General features: G+C 49.3%; 1 protein-coding gene across 7 annotated transcripts in view; it reads right to left on the bottom strand.

The window, feature by feature from the left end:
- MYH10 (myosin heavy chain 10) overlaps positions 1–21,907 on the bottom strand; it is a 1,221,191-nt gene that overhangs the window by 276,776 nt on the left and 922,508 nt on the right. For all 7 annotated transcript variants that reach the window (XM_086930637.1, XM_086930640.1, XM_086930641.1 and 4 more), the window contains 4 exons: positions 4,581–4,733; positions 3,799–4,047; positions 3,084–3,296; positions 1,978–2,190 (listed from right to left, as the gene is read on the bottom strand). In XM_086930637.1, the coding sequence (XP_086786763.1) occupies positions 1,978–2,190; positions 3,084–3,296; positions 3,799–4,047; positions 4,581–4,733 (828 nt within the window). The remainder of the gene's footprint in view (positions 1–1,977; positions 2,191–3,083; positions 3,297–3,798; positions 4,048–4,580; positions 4,734–21,907) is intronic.

The raw sequence follows: 21,907 nt of genomic DNA, 5'->3' as shown, positions 1-21,907 counted from the left end.
CCAACGGCATCCACTGAGAGGCCCGCAGCGCGGGACCTCATGGCGCCGTGGCTGGAGCCAGCAGCGCAGGATCCTGCGGCACCGGGGCCAGAGCCACTAGCCCAGTGGGATCCTGACACTGGACCGCGGGGCACAAAGGCGCACCGGAGGGAGCCCGAGGTCTAAACAGGCGGTCCATGGCAGCAAGAAACTCTTGCACCTGTGAGGGAGTCGCCGACAGACCTGGGTAAGGCAGGTAGGCTGCGGGACTCCCCGGCCCTGAAGGAGCCGCAGGGGTTGAACCCCTGTCCCCTCTGTCTGCATCCGGGGACCGACGGGGAGACGTCGGAGAGTGACAACGCTTCTTCGACTTCTTTTTGTGTCGTGTCTTACCCAAATCCGAGGGTGAAGACTTGGCGATGATGGAGGCCCCGCGAACGCTCCCTAGAACGGCCCCTGGACCGAGAGCGGCGCTGGGACGAGTGCCGAACCTCAAGCAACTTACAGCGTCGCTCCCTAAAGGCCTTTGGGCCATGGCCCGACAATCCAAACATGACCGGGAGTCGTGGTCGTGCTCCAGGAAGTAGAGACAACGTCATGGGGGTCCGCCACCAACATATTGCTACAACAGGCCCTGCAGGACTTAATCCCAGGCATCCCTACGTGCACCAGAGAAGAACCACAAGAGGCAAAAGTCCCAAAATGGTAGTCAAAAAGTGACGAAGGTACGTGCTCTAACCAGATCTGCGCTTACTGGCGCATAAAAAGAAAGAACTGACGTCAGCGTGCATGGGTGGCCCCTAAGTAGTCTCCGTGACGTCATCTCGACGCTTACGAGCCCAGTGACGGACGCGGAGCCGTACAACGCCACCTACTGACGCACAGAGGTACTGCTAGCAAAACTTTCCGGATCCAGTCTGACCCCTGGGGATATTCTAAGGTAAGGAATCTATCACTAACGTGTCTCTTTCAGATCCGCACCACATCCCGGCACGCAGAGGTACTATGGAAAAGTTTCCTGATCCAGTGATAATAGTTCCAGGACCGCAGAGACCACTTCTTTACAGATTATTCTAATTACAGGACCACAATGAGATTTTCTTGTCTTGAAAAATTCCTCAGCATGCTGGCCAATCAGGTGAAACAAGTGTCGGCTGTTCTCTGTGTAATTCTACTGACGGAATGAATAATGAAAACTGCACATTTTGCTTAAAAAGTACAAAAGAACCTTGAAGTTTGGAAATTATTATCCATTTTACTGCAATTGATCAACAGGCATAGGCCTCTCTCTAGACTTTAACAATCCAGATCCAGTCTGACTCCTGGGGAATATTCAATAGGTGATTGATTCTGCAGCTAGAAGCCTCTATCAGAAACATAGGTTACCAACTTGTAATTTGGAAGGAATGCCACTGACATGCCCTTTCCAAACGGATTTATTAATTATTTCTAAAATAATTTTGCTTTCTGGAAATACATTTCCGTATTGCAAAATGGGATTAGTGGATTGCATGTGTAGCAACCCCTGAGTGTTACTGAATCTGAGGGGACCACAAAAACCCTTTGTAAATCTGACCCTTTATCGTATCTCACAGCTGCAATGTACATAGAAAGCATTCTGGTATTTTTTTAAGTGAAACAGGCTAATTGGACTCAGAATGCAAGCCAATGCTTGTCAATTTTGGAACGATTTTTTTAAAATTTTTCTTGTACATTTATACATTTGTATTAGAAGGCGAAATATGGAAAGCAAATGTTATATGTATGCACTATGTTTTGATTTGTTTGGAGATTTTCTCACTGTTATGAAACTGGTTTGAGATTGCACATGTGGCAGAGATATACAATATTTAAAAACATTGAAGATACCAGAATAGTTAATCCTGGTCCATCCTGCTGTTGCAAATTCCACACTGCTGAAATCTAATACAAACCAAATCTAATATACCCATACAAAGAGTCCATGTTCAGGATTTAGATTTTCTGCTGCAGGCATACCTGTTTAACCAACATTCTTTTCTTCTCTTCATTTTGCTCATCTCTAGTTTGAAGGTCTCTTTCAAACTGTGCTTTCATGGCCTGCATGTTCACTTCTAGGCGTAGTTTTGCATCTTCTGTGCCCTGAAGCTCATCTTCCAACTCTTCCAACTGGGTTCTCATCTCTTCCACTTGCTGCTCCAATGTGCGTTTGGACTTTTCAAGCTCATGGACCTTCAGAAAATGAAGCAGATTTAATTTAGTTCTTTGTTTTATTTTGAATCTGACATGGCATGGCATGGTGACCACTGTTAAACCTTAACTAGTTGTAAAGGTTTCCCGTTTACAAAAAAAACAACCTAGGAAGTGCAATAAAATTAATATTGAAAATGAATCAAGGTACTGCATTTTCAGAAACAGTACACAATTGGAGACAAAGGCAGGTCTGAAGATGAACGAACCAATTAATATAAATCAAGCTAGTATTCGTCTAGAGAAAAAAAAATTAAATCAGGTTACTGGTAACCATTATTTTGCTTTCAACATTTATTTTCACCTTCATATGAAAAATATAATGGATTATTTGATTTAATTTCTTTTGTATATTACCAAACAACATCTTGTTGCTACTTCAGAGAGCTTGATTTCAAATCCATTTTTACATTGCATTGGTAAAATCACATGGTGAGAAACTAAGTATTGCTTACCAATTAGGCCAGTTTCAGGAATAGGAAGGGTCCCAATGAGGCTGTAGTTTTATTATCTCTGGCGTTTCGCCAGATGTTTGGGGAATGTTTCAAGGCATGACAATTGTCAAGGTAAATTTTATGGAAAAAATGTTGAATATTTGAAGTAGAAAAGGTATTTGCAGTACAGCCTGGAATAAGTGGGAGATCCCTATGACAGAATTATCTCTTTTACATACAGTGATAAGTCAACTAAAAACCAGTCTGAACAGCTTATTTTTCATGAGACTTCTAAAAACTTGGTATATTCGTTGTGGTATCAATGTAATTTTAAGGTGTTTCAAGAGCAGAGAACAGCTACAGATCAAACTTATTACATCAATGGAAATAATGAAAAGAAAAATGCTATTTTATCTTTCAAATGCAACAGAGTAGACTTACATTCTTGCCTACATCATCTTTAGAGCTCATCAAATCCTCCATCTCTGTCCTCAGCTGCTTGTTCGCTCTTTCAAACTCGTCCCTGGCCTCCAAAGCTTCCTCGAGGGTACGTGCCAATGAAAGGGCCTTGGTCTCCTTTTCTCTTGCCTCAGCCTCAGCCCTGTCTCTTTCCTCTGCATAGCGTGCAGAAATGTTCTTCTCCTCCGCCAGCATCTACCAAGCAGAGATCAAACTAGTTAGGATGCAATCAACAAATGCCTTTAAAATACAATGACAATTGCAAAAATACTAGAACCAGTGTGTAGGTAATATATTACTTTTACACTATATATTAACTCACAAGTTCTTCAATGTGGAAGCAAAAGTGTTTACATTTTAACAACTGAAATCCAAAAACTATAGAGACACTAACATTCTGTTGTCCAGGCAAACGAAATTAGACAAATCCAAGTTTTTCTGATTAAAAAGTGTGAATTTCCCAATCTGTCGGACCAAATTGGCTATGTTTTAATCTTTTATTTCAGCTTCAATTTCAGTGCAACACTCCCCAATCAGAATGATGAACTTCTTGGTCAGTGTAATCACTCATTAAGACTGGGGCATGTTATATCCAGAAATTATGCAATAAGGAAGGGGGTGTTTCATGATCTAATCTCAATATTCAATCACAAGCAAAACTGGAATACAAATAACAAAAATTGAGAATCAGGGCTACCTGGTCGAACTTCTTCTGTTTCTTTTCTAGGTTGGAAACAATCTGCCTCTGATGGTCCAAGTCTACTACAAGATCGTCTAACTCCTGCTGCAGCCGGTTCTTGGTCTTCTCAAGTTTGTCAAAGGCTATTCCCTTCTCTTCAAGTTTCTGGGTCAACAACTCCATGTCCTTCAGAAGCTTCTTCTTCACTTCCTCCAAGCCTTCTATGGTGCCTGCGTCATCTTCAACTTTTTTCTTTGTTTCCATAAGCTAGGATTTGCATACAAACAAACATATGTTTTAGTAGAGAGAGAGGATGGAATACAGAAAACAGACCTGAAAAACCTCCCTGCATTACTAAAGACAAAACACCAAGGAGCAATATTTTACATTCATCGCTAAATAGCCAGAATGGGCTTTCCTTCAGAGATTGCTCATCAACATTGCAGCTCTTAGTGCCACATTAAGACAACCCAGAATCAGTTGAATCGCAACAACAACATATTTGTACTTTATATGAATATGAAAATAAAGAATGGGGTAAGTATTCACTTTGCATTAGCCTACATATTTACATAATTTAGTTAGTGAAACTATTCTTTACACTGTAAAACTCATTTAATGGGACCAACTGGGTTAAAAATGTCTATTACAAGGTGCAGCTTTTTGAGACAACATAGCTCCTTTTCTTAGACCACAACCATTAAGTATTTAATGGTATCATCTGACTAATTACATAATTAAATTAAAAAATACCATCAAGGAGAAGTTTGGCAAATGTACATTATCCAGCGTTATCATACTTGTGCCTGCAGGGTGACTATCTGTTTCTCCAGATTCTTTCTAGCCTCTTCCTCCTCCTCCTGTTGTTCTTGAAGAGTGTTCTTCTCCTCCTCCAACTGCCTGATTCTGCTACTCATATTTAGCTTCTGACGAGTTTCTTCCTGAAGTAATTCCTGGTGGTTAGAAAAATGAAGGCATTAATTGTACTCATCTCAATTCTTTTTAAATGTTTTCTTACGTCACAGTGCATGGCCTTCTGTATTTTTGCAAGCTAAGCCAATAGCAGTGTTCGCCACTGAACATTTAACTTTCACTGTAGCACAAGTTACTACTTGTGTAACGATATATCTGTAAGTGATATTATTTAGTGATAGATTACTTACCTTAGAATATCCCCAGGCGTCAGACTGGATCCGGAAAGTTTTCAATAGCAGTACTGCGGCGAGTCAGTAGACGGCGTTGTGCGGCTCCGCATCCGTCGCTGGCGTCGTAAGCGCCGAGATGACGTCATGGAGACTACTTAGGCGCCACCCACGCGTGCGGACGTCAGTTCTGTACACGACTTTCTGTGCCAGGTACGCAGAGCCATGCAAGAAACTGACCATTAGTGCCAAGAAACCAGGGCCCTGAAAGGATTTTTTCTTTAACCCTAGAAATCGGTTTGCAGAACAGGGAGGATGGGTGGGGCGGTAAGAAATGTATCACTAACTAATGTCTCTTACAGATGCACAAGTTACTACTTTTGTAACGATATATCTGTAAGAGACATTAGTTAGTGATAGATTCCTTACCTTAGAATATCACCAGGCGTCAGACTGGATCCAGATGTTTTTGCGTAGCAGTACCCTTGCGCGTCGGTAGGCGTTGTCCGCGGCTCCGCGCCTGTCGTCGGCGCCTTGATGACGTCGTCGGAGTACTTAGACGCCGCCTCCGCGTGCTGACGTCAGTTCTTAGACACAGCTTTTCCGCGCCAGAAACGCAGAGCTATGCTAAAAACCAACACGGGTGACTTGAAACTAGGGCCCTGAAAGGGGATGATCTTAACCCTAGATATCGGTTCGCAGAACGGGGAGTATGGGTGGGTCGGTAAGGAATCTATCACTAACTAATGTCTCTTACAGATATATCGTTACACAAGTAGTAACTTGTGCATCTGAAAGAGACACGTTAGTGATAGGTTCCTTACCTTAGAATAGATACCCCAGCAATACCAACCCTGGTGGTGGGTCTGCGAACCAATAATCACACCAGAAAGTCCTGGAGGACGGAACGGCCGAAGAAGCCATCCCTCCAGACTTGGCTGTCCAGGCACTAGTGTCTTGCAAACGTGTGCAGCGAGGCCCACGTAGCTGCCTGGCAAATGTTCTGCAAGGACACTCCTCAGCCCAAGGCAGTTGTAGTCGCTGTGGCCCGAGTGGAATGAGCCCTCAGCCCAACAGGGGGTTCCTTCTTAGCCAAGGAGTAACACGCCTGGATACACAAGATGATCCACCGCGAGATGGTCCGCTTGTGCACCGCTTTCCCCTTCTTAGCGCCCACGTAACCAACAAAGAGTTGGTCATCCACCCGGAACTGGCGTGTGCGATCCATATAGAACAAGAGAGCACGTTTTGGGTCCAGACGGTGGAGCCTCTCTTCCTCTATCGAGGGATGCGGAGGCGGAAAGAAGGTGGGTAGGGTGATGGATTGCCCAATGTGGAAGGCTGTAGTGGCTACCGTGGCCCTGGTAGAATGGGCACGCAGCCCCACAGGAGGCTCCTTCTTAGCCAACGAGTAACATGCTTTGATGCACAGAATGACCCACCGAGAGATGGTCCGCTTGAGTAGGGCCCAACCTTTTTTGGCGCCCACGTAACCAACAAAGAGCTGGTCATCCACCCGGAACTGTTGTGTGTGCTTAAGATAGAACGGGAGCGCGCGTTTTGGTGAAGCCTTTCTCCCTCTTTTGAAGGATGCAGAGGCGGAAAGAAGGTGGGCAAAGTGATGGTCTGTCCGATGTGGAAGGGCGTGACAACCACTGGGAGGAAAGAAGGACGGGTCCTTAAAACCACCATGTCCAGTCGAACAGAAATGAAAGGAGGTTTGGAAGAAAGAGCTTGGAGCTCACACACTCTTCTGGCAGAGGTGACAGCTACCAGGAAAGCCGTCTTGAGAGTAAAAAGACACAAAGGACAGTTATGAAGGGGCTCGAAGGGCCCGCACATCAGATATGTCAAGACAAGATTTAAGTCCCATTGAAGCATGATGAACGGCACAGGAGGAAACGTGTGTGTAATGCCCTTCAGGAAACGGTTAACAACTGGAGACTTAAAAAAAGAGAAGGCTGATCTGGAAGCCGTAGAAAGGCGGAGATGGCCGACAGATAACCTTTGATAGTGCCCAGAGCAGAGTCCTTCTGGGCCAAAGAAAGAAGGAATAGAAGGACTTCGGAAAGAGGGGCAGAAAGGGGATCCACAGAGTTGGCTGTGCACCATGCCACAAATTTGTTCCACCGTCAGGCGGATACCGTCTTACTGAATGGACGCCAGGCTACCAGAATAACATCGCAGACTTCGGGAGGAAGATCGAAAGCTGTCAACTGCCCCCGCTCAATCTCCACGCATGGAGGTGGCAGCTGGACATGTTCGGGTGGAGGATCGTCCCCTGCTGCTGCGATAGAAGATCCTCCCGAAGAGGCAGTCAGATCGGGGAATCAATCGCCATGTTGAGTAGCTCAGAATACCTGAATCTTCGGAGCCACAAGAATGACTTGGGCCCGGTCGCGCCAAATCTTCTTCCGCACTCCGGGCAGAAAGGCGTACAATAGATTGCAACTCCACTTGCGATTAAAAGTGTCGCCGAGCGAGTGCCACCTTGGAAATTCCAATGCGCAAAACTGATGATATTGCGTGTTCTCTTCGGTGGCGAATAGATCTAACCAAGGCTCTCCCCACTGCTGAAAGAGACCTTGTGCCACGTCCGAGTTCAGATGCCATTCATGATCCATCAAGCACCGGCTGCTGAGTTAGTCCGCCCTGGCGGTCAGAGAACCTACCAAGTGTTGAACCACCTAGGTAATGCCTTGATGTTCCAGCCTGACATAGGGTCCAGGACGGTGGTGTTGTCCGTGAACACCTGCACCACACTTCTCCGGACAGAGGAAAGGAATGCTTTCAGTGCAAGTCGGATCGCCGGAAGCTCCAAAAGATGATGTGGATCCGGGACTCCGCCGGAGACCAGAGGCCTCTGATCTCTGCCTCTCTCAAGTGGCCTCCCCATCCCAGGAGGGACGAATCCGTCACCACTGTGTGCTCCGGTTGAGGAAGGAAGAGGGTTATGCCACTGACCCAATCGCGATTCGTGAGCCACCACTGCAATTGTTGTGCAGTGCCCTCCGTGATCTGGACATGATCAGACAGGTTGCCCTGATGCTGTGCTCACTGGAACTTCAGGACCCACTGCAGAGCCCACATATGCCATCTGGCATGTTGCACTAGCAGGATGCAGGAGGCCATCAGGCCCAGGAGCCGGAGGGTCATCCTGACTGAAACTCCGGATAGAGGCTGAAAGATCGGAATCGTAGCCTGAATATCCCGGACTCGCTGCTCGGGAGGATAAACCCGAAACCGCGTTGAATCCAGAACCGTTCCGATTAAAGGGAGCTTCTGAGAGGGACTCAGGTGCGACTTCAACACGTTGATGGAGAACCCCAGCAAATGCAGTAGGGTCGGCCGTAGTCTTCAGGTGGGTGACAACTGCTTGGGGCGAGCCCCCCTTCAACAACCAGTCGTCGAGGTAGGGGAAGACTGACACCCCTGACCTGCGTAGGTGAGCTGCGACCACCGCCATCACTTTCGTGAACACCTGAGGGGCACTGGTAAGGCTGAAGGGGAGCACAGCAAACTGAAAATGCTCCTGGCCTACCGTGATCTGCAGGTAACGCCGGTGGGCAGGGATGTGAAAATATGTGTCCTGCAAGTTCAACGCTACCATCCAGTCTCCAGGGTCGAGGGCAGCCAAGAACTGAGCCAGAGTCAACATCTTGAACTTCTCCTTCCGGAGGAAGCGATTGACATTCCTGAGGTCCAAGATGGGGCGGAAGCCCCCTTTGTACTTCTTTGGGACCAGAAAGTAGTGGAAATAACAACCACGTCCTACTTCGGGCCCAGAAACGCGCTTGATGGCCCCCTTGGCCAAGAGGGCCATAACTTCCTGTTGGAGAAGCGCAAAGTGATCCCCTGACATGCACTGGAACTGAGGAGGCATGGCTGAGGGGATCGATTCGAAGGGGAGGGAGTAACCCCTCCGGACGAGTTGCAGCACCCACTTGTCAGAAGTGACAGAACACCACTGGGGCAGGTGATGTTGAATACTGCCGCCCACAGGCGTGGGGTACACCCCAAAGCTCGGACTAGGAAGGCATTGATGCGGATGCTGCGCGAGCGGAAGTGGACTGACCCGCACGCTGGCCCCCTGTGCCGCCACGGCGGCCTCCACGCCCACGGCCGCCTTGTTTGGCTCTGCGCAGGCTTCTGACTGAACGAGCGGGCAAGGGTGCCTCTTCCGTGCCCACAAAAGGAATGAAAGGTAAACGTGGCCGGGCGCGTGGTGGCGAGATCCAAGGACTTGGCAGTAGCCCGAGCGCACTCCAGCGCACACTGTCGGCTTTATCGCCAAACAGGCGAGTGCCATCAAAGGGCATGTCCATGAGTGAGCTCTGGACATCTAGCGAGAACCCAGTGGATCTCAACCTGGCGTGGCGAGCAAGCACCACAGTAGTAGAAATCGCCCTACCTAATGAGTCCGTGGTGTCCAATCCACGCCAAATGGCGAACGTAGCCGCATCTTTACCTTCGGCAACAGCGTGGGAGAGCACAGCTTGTTCCTCCTCAGGACATTGAGGCTACACCTGTGCAACAGTATCCCACACCAGTGGGAAGAGTGGCCAAATAGGCATGCAGTGTTTACCGAATGCAGCCCTAAGCTGGCCGAAAAGAACAACCGCTTGTCGAACTGCTCCAGCTTAGGGAGATCAAGGTTGAGGATCTCGGCTGCCCGACGACGCACCGCCGTGTAAGAGTCGCCCTCCTCCTTGGAAGGCGGGGCAGAGGAAAACCATGGGTCAGAGGAGACATCCAGGCCGCCAGCCTCCTCCAACTCGTCCACCAAGTCCTGCTCAGAGTCTCACTGACGAGCAAGAGGGTCCTCCGACCCCTCCCAGTTGTCCTCCACCTCCGCCGTATGTGGTACAGACCGCGGCCCAGGGACCGGGGAAGGAACAAACGGCGCCGAACCAGAGCTGTGTCCCAATGTGGATCCCAGGTAGGGACAAAATTGTCCTGGAACCTGGGCAGGGGCGGGACAAATGGTGCCAGAGGCAGAGCCGAGGGTGGCGCCGGGGCCGGCAGCGAGGGACTGTGTGGTGTCGTGGCCCGAGCCAGTGGCGCAGGATCCTGTGGCGCTGGGGCCGGAGCCGCTGGCGGCGACGATGGCTCGACAGGATCCTGACACTGGGCCATAGGACGCGCCGGCGGGATCCCGAGGCCTAAACAGGTGGTTCATGGTAGCAATAAATTCTTGCACCTGTGCGGGAGTCGCCAACGGACCCGGATAAGTTGAGTAGGCTGCGGAACTCCCGTGCTCCGAAGGAGCTGCAGGGGCAGAATCCCTGTCCCCTTCATCCGCAGCCGGGGGCCGAGGGGGGACGCTGGAGAGCGCCATCGCTTATTCGACTTCTTTTTGTGTCGTTTCTTACCCGAATCAGAGGGTGAAGATCTGGAGCCCAAGGAGCGATGATGGTGGCCCCGCAAGGGTACTCTGGAGCGTCCCCTGGAACGTGAACGGCACTGGGACAAGTGGACCTCAAGCAACTCCGGCGCCACTCCCTCAAGGCCTTTGGGGCCATGGCCAGACAGTCCATACAGGACCGAGAGTCGTGGTTGCACTCCAGGCAGTAGAGGCAGACATCGTGGGGGTCCGCCACCGACATATTGCGAAGGCAGGTCCCACAAGACTTAAAACCAGGCATACCTATGTGCACCAGAGCAGACTGACGGGAGACAAAAAGTTTAAAAAGAATATTCAAAAAGTGACTAAGGTACATGCTCTAACCGGATCTGGGCTTACTGGCGTGGAAAAATAAAGAACTGACGTCAGCACGCATGGGTGACGCCTAACTAGTCTCCGTGACGTCATCTCGGCACTTACGACGCCAGCGACGTATGCGGAGCCGCACAACGCCACCTACTGACTCGCAGAGGTACACTAGCGAAAACTTTCTGGATCCAGTCTGACGCCTGGGGATATTCTAAGGTAAGGAATCTATCTCTAATGTGTCTCATTCAGATAATAGTTTAGTTGTTAAGTGTTGGGCCTGACAGGCATGAGATCAGTATTAGCTTCACTGCTTTATGTCACTGCAGAAAAATGGCAATTGGGAAGCTTTTATCTGAAACCAAACCTGGTCTAAGATCTGGATGAGAATGGTCAAATCCTCATGATGTATTTACACTATAAGTTATGTTATTTAATAGGTGGCTCTTTGCACACACAGACAGCGCCAGCACACCATTAGACCATTCTTACTATTTTTTAACCGTCATCTATTCGCACTGTTTTTTATGCACTACCGTTGTCTTCTTTTATGGCATTTGCCGAAATAAAGATTCTTGAATTGAATTGAAGTACGAGTTACTTACCTTCGGTAAGGATGTATCTGGTAGAGACGATTCTAGCCGCATATTCCTTAATGTAGAATTATCCCCAGGCGTGAGACTGGATCCAGCATCCCTGCGCGCTGGGCGGACGGCACCACGTGACTCCACCCCGACGTCCTCCGCGTCCGTGACGTTAGCGAGGATAAATAAGTCCCACCCCGGCGCGCCTACGCCATTTTTTTTCAAAGAATTGTTCGCACCACAACGCGGAGCCATCACTAACAAAAACTGTGAGAACAGTGGAACAATGTGTGAAAAAGCCCCGCTAACCAGAAGGGAAAGAAACAATGGTGAGGAACAGAACCATCCAAAATAGAGCCAGGAACTGGGGCACCAGATCTGGAATGAAAGAACAGGGCACCGCTACTGGAAAGCAATCCTGCAAACAAATACAACAGCCTTCCCGGGGCAGAAGCATGTGAAAATACACAGCATACCAAGAAGTGTGCAGCCACTGCCCGGAACATAAAGGGACACCAAGGTCAGAACGTAGAGCGATGACCAGTCAACCTCAGACAACATCAGCAGGGAGAGAGTCTCCCGAACACCTTAAGTCGAGAACAGCCAAGGCACCTCAACTCCAAGGACTGCCAAAGGCAGAAGTGCAAGAGGAGAAGGAGAAGGAGAAGGAGAAGCAGAAGGAGAAGGAGAAGAAGGAGAAGGAGAAGAATAAGGAGAAGGAGGAGAAGGAGAAGAGAAGGAGAAGGAAAAGGAGAAGGAGAAGAAGCAGCAGCAGCGAACCCCACACTGGAGACCAGAGTGCAGGGGCGCAGAAGTGCTTATAAAGTCCAAAATAGAACAAGTCGAGCATCCCCCGAAGGAGGGAGTAAGAAAGACACTCGCAAAAGGCCACCACCCCGAGGCAGGCGAGTGCAGAGACCCAGAGGGCCCTCGCAGAACAGGGAGGAAGGGCGGGTCATGAAGGAATCTGCGGATAGAATCGTCTCTACCAGATACATCCTGACTGAAGGTAAGTAACTCGTACATCTGATAGAGACTACTAGCTGCAGATTCCTTAACGTAGAATAGATACCCAAGCCATACCCAAGGGGAATGAGGGTCTGCGAGAGGACCTCCCCAGCCCAGGCGAACTCAAAGACCCCGACAAGATAAAAAAAATCACCAGGGCAGGGAAATAACCCAATCCTCCCCAACAGAGGATGAGCCACAGGGACTGGGGACAAAACCCATTCCCCCTCCAAGCAGACTAGAACCACAGCGAAGCGGAGAACACCACTCCACAGGGAACGTGTCACCTCGACAAGCTGCAGCCCCGCCCTCACCAAGCAGGAGAAGGAAGGGCAATACGAAAGGAGACCATCAGTCAATGTACCAGGGACCTCCACCGGAAGCCCCAGGTACAGGCAAGACGAAAAGGGGCTAGCAGAAAATGTACCAGAGACCTCCAGCGGAAGTCCCCGGTACAGGCAAAACAAAGGGAAAGGAGGTCAGCAGCGAATGTACCAGGGACCTCCACAGGAAGCCCCAGGTACAGGCAATGCAAAAGAAAGCCAGCAGCTAAAGGACTAGTGATCTCCATCAAAAAAACAGTTACAGGCAACGCAGAGGGGTAGCAAGGAAGAAGAGCAACCCAGAGGCTCCAAGGAGGTGAGCAGAAGCGAAGGTAAGAGCCCTCCACCAGGAACACACCCAGTGAAGAGGGCGGACATACTCATCATAGCTGGATGTCAACAGGCCAGACTAAACAGCTGCTCAGTAAAAAGGCGGTGGTAGAGAAAAACACAGTCCCACAAAGCTCCCAAAACAACAGAAGCAGGAGGGCCAGGCCTCACTCCAAGGCCCTTGGCCGTGGACCAGAAGAAATGGTGGGTGCCGCCGGGTGCCCACTAGCAACCAGCCGGAAAACAAGAGGAGAAACAAGTAGGACGAACCAAGTTGTTATCAAAGGAAAATAACCCTTCTGGACAACAGACAGAGGACCAGGCCAACAGCAAACCAGAGGCAGAACACCGCCCAAAGCCGCAGCTGCCCAAGAAAACGCACCAGCGGCATACGGCAACACCAGGAAGGGCAAGGAACTCGCAAGGGGATTTCCACCCCTTCCCAGTATAAGACAGGCTATCCAATAGCTACAAATACCCCTCGTAGGATAGGACACGGCCCAAGAAGAATGGGAACCACTCTTAGGGAAGAAATCCTGCATCAGAGAACAAATTAGAAACCCTGCGGCAAAAACCACAGTAGGCTTAGTAAGCAGCCAAAAAGAACACTCTTTCCAACAGGGGCTGAACCAGCAGCCAAGTAACGAGGTAGACCAACTCATGGCCCGGAGTGTACAGTATCTTTCACGGAAAGTGTAACGTTCATCCCACGCCAGACTCCAGGAGCAGTGGGATAACAATTCCCACGAAGACCCGGAGGATCAACAAACCACCTACTGAAGAGGAGGACGACAACGAAGCCCCGCAAGAAGACGCTGGATGGCTGAGTCTGCATGAGTATTAAACAGCAGGACCCCCATCAAAAGGGAGGTCGACCAGACGCTCCCTAATATTTTCAGGAAAAACAACATCAGGTAACCAAGCATGGCGACGGAGAGCCACAGAAGTGGCCATAGCCCGGCCAATAGCATCGGCAACATCCAAAGCAGCACGAAGAATAAATGTGGCCAACTCCCTACCATCTAACACATGGGCCCGCAAATCAGCACGGGCACCCTCATGAGAAACATGAGAAAGAAGGGACTCCACAGAACCCCACAGGCTAGAAGTAGCCCTGGTCAACACATACAAAGTATTAAGCGCTCTCAAGGCAGCATAGAGGAGGATCCACAGTAGAATGAGGGACCTGAGGGGCCTCAGGGGAAGGTAGAGAGGCCGGTGGAGAAGTCAGCCGCGAGCCATAGAAAGAAGGGTTTGAGGATTTTGGCATTGGGGACGGCAAAGAGCCTGCCCTAGAAGATGCCGTCGAAAAGGCAACTACATGACACCCTGTCTCAGGGGAGGAACACACCAACAAATGGCAGACCTCTGGAGACAAAGTGACTTCAGGAGGCGGATCCAGAACCTGGCGCCGGCACGGCTCTGTGGAGTCTGCAATCGGTGCCTGATCGGTGTCAGGCGGAGCCGGAGTGGCCAATCATGGCGCCGGCTCAGCCTCAGGCGGAGCAGCCACCCGCGCCGAGGACTGAGGGGGATTTGGGAAAGCACCCCAGGTCCCTGCCTCTACCAGTGACTCTACCGGAGCCTGGGAGGAGGGCCACTGGCACCGAAGCGGCGCCGGATCGACCTCTGGTGAGGCATCTGTCTGCTCAGAGAGCCAACGGGTGCCTGGGAAAGCACCCCAGGTCCCTGCCTCTACCCGTGACTTCACTGGAGCCGGGGAGGAGGGCCCCTGGCGCCGAAGCGGCACCGGCTCGACCTCTGGTGAGGCAGCTGCCTGCTCGGAGGGCCGAGGGGGACCCGGGGACAAGCCCGGGGTCCTGGCGATCACCTGCAACGCCACAGGGAGGCCCATAGGGATTTGCGGCGAGATTGGTAGGGTAGGCGCTGTAGAGGTGAGCCTGAAGGACCACACCCTGATGGCGCCACTCTCCTACGACCTGGAGCCGAAACCTTCGGCGCCTGAGCCACCGGTGACGCCGTGGAAGTCCGCGCGCTGGGCAAGGGATCCACGGACATCTCAGGAGGTGGAGAAAGGACCAAAGAAGCCGGCAGAGTTGGCAAACGGCGGGTAGGGAGGTGACAGGTGGGGGCGCACGTCCCGGGAGAGGCGGCGCCCACCGCGGAAGGAGGACAATGCCTCAGAGACAAACTGAAGGACTTACCAGCCGGTGAGCCACGCCCAAGGGGCAGCGCGGTGGTTTCTTGCTTCCGAGGTGGGAGACGGACACTGAGAGGACACCGACCTGGATAAGCTCGCCAACAGCAACTTCATCCGGCGCTCCCGCCGTGACTTAGGCTTAAAGTGCTGGCAGGAGTCGCAGCTCTCCGACTCGTGGTGCTCACCCAGGCACCAGATGCAAATTGGGTGAGGGTGCGTCGCCGACATGGGACGTACACAAGAGGGACATGTCTTGAAGCTCGAAGGCACTCGCACACTGGTCCACTGAACGTGAAAAAAGGGATAGAAGGCCTGAAAACAGGCCAGGGCTCAACCGGATCCGCATTGCACGAGGAAAGAGAGAAAACTGACGTAGGCGCCCCGGGGTGGGACTTATGCATCCTGGCTGATGTCAGGGACGCGGAGGATGTCAGGGCGGAGTCACGTGGTGCTGTAACCCCGGCGTGCAGGGATGCTGTGGCAAAAAGTTTTTCGGATCCAGTCTCACGCCTGGGGATAATTCTACGTTAAGGAATCTGCAGCTAGTAGTCCCTATCAGATATAAAGTGGTACACCAAAAAAAGAAAAAGGCAACAATGTTCCATCTATACAGCTAGGATCTGGCAGGAATGTCCCAGTGCTGCTCCAATTTATGAAAGACACACTTCTTTAAGGAGCACCACATCATAGCACAGTAACCTTCCTCTTCTACACCTAACACAGCTGCCTTTTCAATTGCTTGTTGAGTTGATCTTTGCCTTTGAAGCTGTACAGCACTCTGCTGCTTTTGGCAAGGTTTGCACTATGGAAATACTTCATGAACAAGTTACTTACATTCCGTAATGCTCTTTCCTGTAGATACTGCAGCGAAATGGGTTCTGTCCACTTAATTCGCCCGGATTTGTTGCATTTGGATCACCTGGTTTTATTTATTTATTTATTTTTAGAGTTTTCTATTGGACTTTTTATTGTGGGTGAGCCTCACAACTGGTGTCTCATCCACCGTAATTTATTTTATTTTAGAAGTTTAATATAGCGCTTCACAACAAGTGCAAAGCAGTGCAAAAGAAAGCAAATAGAATACCGTCAGCAAGACATTCAGGATACGAGTCGTAGTAGGTGCTGACCAGTTACAAAAACAGGTCTTGACAAACCGCATAATAGAGGAGAGCAGTGGCATTTAACACTCCGAGCAGTTCCTATCTGTTCGATAGAGAGCGGTAGAGGAAAAGTATTTTGAGCTGGCTTTTGAATTTCGGGAAGGAAGGAATAGTTCTGATGTGGGGGGATAGAGTTCAGTATTTTGGGAGCATTTCCGGCAAAGGACCTGAACGCGATTTTTTGTTTTCGTGCTCTTAGTGGGATAAGAAATAGGGTGTTAGAACTTCTGAGAGTCCTGTTCTGACCCGCTTTTCTGAGTTTGGACGCCAGATATTCAGGTTTGCCTGTGTGAAGGGCTTTGCGAGTGAGGCAGGCTGTTCTAAAGTTCGCCCGCATTTCTATTGGTAGCCACTCGTGTTCTTTTAGTGCCGGAGAAATGTGATCAAATTTCTTTATTCCAGTGACCATTCTGGCGGCCGTGTTGAGGGTTGTTTTCAGAGGAGCAAGGTGAGTTTTGGGTATTCCCGTGAGGATTGCATTTCCATAGTCCAGTCGTGACAACTCCAGTGATTGGGCGGCTTGTTTGAGATCTTTGGATGGAATGAAAGGTTCAATTTTGTTTAGTAGTTTCAAGTTAAGGAAGGCACTCTTTGCCGAGATCTTGATGTGTTTGGTCAGGTCAAGTTTAGAGTCTAGAGTGATGCCTAATGATTTGACGGAGTCAGCCAAGGAGAGGTTCCTATTGAGTGCATCAATATCTTTTAGCCATTCGACCATTTGTGGGTTCTCTTCTTTCTTCAAGTTAAGAAGTAGTTCAGTTTTGTCCGGGTTAAGCTTGCTTGACAGCCAACGTTGGACATCCTTTAGTGTTTCATTTAGTCTATGGATGTCTTTAGAAGAGGATATTTCCAGGTAGAGTTGTGTATCATCAGCGTAGAGGTGAAAGGGTATGTTAGCTTTTCTGAGTAGGGTGGTGAGGGGTTCCATGTAGATGTTGAAGAGTTGGGGGGAGAGCACTGAGCCTTGGGGTACTCCCCTTTTGACTGGGTGGAGGTCGGATTCAAAGCTTCTGATTTTGATTCTTTGGGAGTGGTTGTGCAAGAATGAGGAGAACCATTTAAGGACCACGTCGTCGAGTCTGGCCCTTTCCTCCAGAGCTTTGAGGAGAGGAATGTAATCGACCGTGTCAAATGCCGCCGATAGGTCTAGGAGAATGAGGAGGCAGCAATGGTCTGAGTCCAGTGATTTGTGTAAGTCATCAATTACGTTGAGGATTGCAGTTTTTGTGCTGCACCCTTTCCTGAATCCCGATTGATGTGATTTGAGTAGGTTGGAATTGTCCAAGTGCCGAGTTAGTTGGTGGAGAACACATCTTTCCGGGATTTTGGAGAGAAGAGGAAGGTTAAAGACGGGTCAGAAGTTGTTTAAGTCATTTCTGTCCAGGCCAGGTTTTTTTAGTAGTGGGGTGACAGGTCCCACTTTCAAACAGTGCAGGTATTTTGCATTGCAAAGGGGACACCTCTTGAATGGACTTCTTTCCATTTGAGATCGAAGATCGTGTCGAGTGTGGGAAGAAAAACCTGTTGAGTCCTCGATATCCTCTCGAAACAAAGGTACCGATACCGAACGAAACGATACCGACGCTGTCGAAAGCCTTTTGGCTTTGTAGAAAGTTTTCCTAACTTGAGCTAAGATGGTAACATCCGAACCCAATGGTGGAAAAAAACAATCCGAGGATGGAGAGGATGCCCATGCGCACTGTAGTCCAGGGGAGGAGCCACCTATCTCGTGATACTTCGAAGACTCTTCCAGGACAACAATGTGCAATCATCCGGACCCAACACTAGGCGGCGATCTATGCACAGATATGAATTCAGCAGCCCACATGCGTCGAACCAGTTGATATCATCTAGGGGTGCTTCTAAGCACAACATTGGTGCCAATAGCTCTGGCAACCCAGTCTGTGTTGGGCAAGCCAGCCCTCAAGGTATACTTCCCTGTTTCCTGACCATCTTGTATCATTAGGATAGCAAGGCTTCGAGTTCTTTTGGAAGGGCAAGCAATTTCTTGATAGCCATGGCCCATAAGGCTAAGGCATACCTACCCAGAGGGCATGCTGTGTTCAAGGATTAAACTAGCATTCTCTTTCAAAGGTATCAATAAGGTTTAACTATCTGCAGGGTGGGTTGAAAAGGAATTCAGAGTGACTTTGCTGGACAATGCCCTTACCACCAGACTTTCAGGCGTAACATGCCTTACCAAAAGATCTGGATCACATGGCTACTGGTCAACTGACCAGAGGACCAAGCAGGACTTTGACCAGGTGTCCATAAGAGTGCCTGTGCAAACTTTGTTGAATGGCAATAGTGGCTCAGAACAGGTAGGACCTAGTTGACGAATCACTGATAATAAATTTCACTTAGTGCCAACAGTACACACCTGTACGTTGCAAAACTACAACAAAAAAGGCACTTTCCACACTTGTTGTCCCAGATGGGTAGTACAGCTTAGTCTCGAGAACTGTCCAGCCCACTGGCATTCTGTAAATCCAGGTACAGATCTTCGTAAGTGTAGTGATGGGGAAACAGGTTATCCACCTCCTCATCATCAGTGTTGTGGAAACATTTTGCATTCCCTGAACTGCATCAGAGTAGACCCTAGAAGGGCCTCTTACTTCAGATAGTACCGGTGCTGAGGCAGAAACTGAGAACTAGAATCTCATTACAAACTGATGGATTGTGTTTTTGTAATCTCGTAACAGGATACAAAATGAGGAAGACCGATGACTGGCACTGGCGCAACAGAAGAGGTTAGCGTGGACCCAGTGTGAAGTCTGAACAGGTGTCAGTACAGATCCGGAGACTGGTCTACAGTGGTTAGTTGGCACCAAGGCAGGGTCTACTGGTAAAAGCCCAATTGAAGCCTCTCGTAGAAACAAGGAGCCCAAAGATGCACCAGAAATAGCCAAGATCATTTAAAAGATTTGCATCATGGCTTCCTTGAAGGTAGCTATGTGCTGAAGGGTTGATGGTCCAGGATATTCGAGCTGCGCTGGAACCAGCTACAGAACAGGATCAGAGAGAGAAGTCACCTGTGGGGTATGATCTTTCGACTGACATCCTCATGCCTGCTTTTCTGATTTCAAGTGAAAGGATAGGGTCGCGTCCTGCTTTGCTTCATTGAGCTTATGACTTATTTTTGACTTGGACTTACCTTAGGAGAAGACAGAGAGGGAACAGGACTTCATACAGGACCGGCTTCTTGAAGATGATCCGGCACATCCTCCTATCTGGAGTGGGATTTATGATTCAAGCATGGCCTACTCTTTTGTTCAACATTAGAACATTACAACTCCCTACTCCCGGATTGATTTTGGGTGCAAGAGGGCACATTTATGGTATGACTGTTGTGACCGGACCCCAAGTACCCAAGGCACTTGTTCAGGTCCATGACTGCTTTTTGAAGTCACAAAACAGTTTTAATTCTGTTGTTTTTGGAGGTGAAATCATCCCTGGCACACTGTTGGAGGTACATTTTGAAGTTGACAGAAAAGCAACAAATTTGGGAGCAAAGCTACAGATCCGAGCTGAAAGGGGTGAAAAAAAAGGAAGTGACATAAGCATATGGGGTGGCTGCAGTCATGACTTCAGAGTGATATAGAGTCACCACAAGGCTTGGGACATTACTGAAAAATTCCCTGGACCAGTTGGGCACCCGGGGATATTCTAAAGGCGAGGAATCTACAGTTAGAAGTGTCCACTTGAAACATAGATATAGGTAGTGTTATACCCCTCACAGATTAGCACCTTTGGTCAAAAACACTAAAGTACAAGTTACTTACCTCCGGTAACGATGTATCTGGTAGACACAATTCTAGACGCAGATTCCTTAACGTAGGATTATCCCCAGGCATGAGATTGGACCCGAAAAACTTGTTCTGTCCCAGCATCTCTGCGCATCGGGGGGCGGCACCACATGACTACGCCCGGACATTCTCCGCGGGCGCGACGTCAGCGAGGTCACATAAGCCCCACCCCGGCACGCTGACGTCGGTTTTCTTCTGTGAACCTTTCCGCGCCACAACGCAGAGCCATCACAGCAAAACTGAGGAGAGTATAGGAAAAGTGTGTGAAAAATCAGTGAAACAAACCAAAGGGAAACAAAGATGAAGAACAGCACCAGTTGGAAAAGTGCCAAGCACCAAGGTACCGAAAAGCCAAGCCAGCGAAGCCATAGCGGGGAAGAGCAGAGCACCACTCTGAGGAACAACCACGCAAGCTAAGGCAATAGCCACCCAGGAGGCACAAGCATGTGAAAGCGCCAAGCAGAAAAGAGATATAGAGAAAGAAAGAGTCTGCAACCACAACCCAACAGAGGAGCAACAGCAATCCACCCTCAGACCACATCAAGGAGGGCCATGTTCCCTAAAAGGAGCAAAAAGGCCAAGGGACAGGCAAGGAACCCCCAACGCAGAGGACTGCAAGGGGATCACACCCCAACAAACAAAAGAAAAAGACTAAGGGCCATATGTATCATCATGACCATTTGCGATTTCTAAATAGCGATTTTTAAGGAATCGCTATTTAGAAATCGCAAAATGGTATGTATGTAGGAAATCGCTTCTTTTTAGCTATTCCTTTACTTTCCTAAATTGCGATTAGCAAATTGCTAATCGCAAATTTCCCATTCATTTCTATGGGCCAGCAATTTAGGAATATTTTCAAGGGTGCAGGGGTGTCACAAGAACACCCTGCTGCACCCCTGAAAATGACATGTGTGGGCATATGGCGCACATACATGCCCTAAGGGCATGAATGAGCGTCATATGGCGCCTTTGGATTTTTAATAAATTGCTTTATTAAAAGAATTCGCAACTTACCACCAACTAGAAGTTGGTGGTAAAATGCGAATCCTTATGGGCATTTTTGCATTAATTTTCCTTTGATACATTGCATTTAAGGAATCGCACAATTTGAGATTCCTTAAGTGCAATCGCAAAATAAGGAATAGCAAATTTTGCGATTCCTTATTTTGCTGCCAAAATGTTTCATACATACCATTTATTAAATTAGCATTCGCATTTGCGAATGCTAATTTGCTTGATACATATGGCCCTTAATGTAGGGCCCCACACTGGAAAGAAACCAGCAGTAGGGATGCGGAGGCACTTAGAAACCAACCGACCTCGCCTCAAGAGGGAAGGGGTGAAGGAATCAAACAGAACAAGGCATCCTGTCCAGGAGAAAGCGAAGAGGACACCCACAGGAGACCAGCCACTCAGAGAGAGGCGAGTGCCGAAACCAAGTTGAGGGTCATCGTAGAACAGGGAGGCGGGGCAGGTTGTGAAGGAATCTGTGGCTAGAATCGTCTCTACCAGATACATCGTTACCAGAGGTAAGAAACTTGTACATCTGGTAAAGACTACTAGCCGCAGATACCTTACCATAGAATAGATACCTTAGCCATACCCAGAAGGGAGGAGGGCCTGCGAGAGAGCTTTCCCAGCAGGGAGAGACAAAAGGCCTCAGCGGGGGCCATGTCACAAGGACAAAAGGGAAAGCCAGGAGATCCCCAGCCAAGGGAGAACCGCCCTAACCCGTCGCAGGGGCAGACAGCGCCCGAAGAGCCTCAAGGAACAAAGAACCACCTCAACCTCCAGGGAGAAGAGGTAGAACCGGAGGCAGGGCCTGCCGTAGGGAACACACACAGGGACAAGAACAGCTGAACAGGCAGCAGCCGCAAAGCAGCGGACAAGGCAGGAACTGCCC

The sequence above is a fragment of the Lissotriton vulgaris genome, chromosome 7 (assembly GCF_964263255.1).
Source record: "Lissotriton vulgaris chromosome 7, aLisVul1.2, whole genome shotgun sequence".
NCBI lineage: Eukaryota > Metazoa > Chordata > Amphibia > Caudata > Salamandridae > Lissotriton > Lissotriton vulgaris.
Note: the sequence above shows the minus strand (reverse complement) of the source record. Positions and strands in the feature narration are given on the sequence as shown.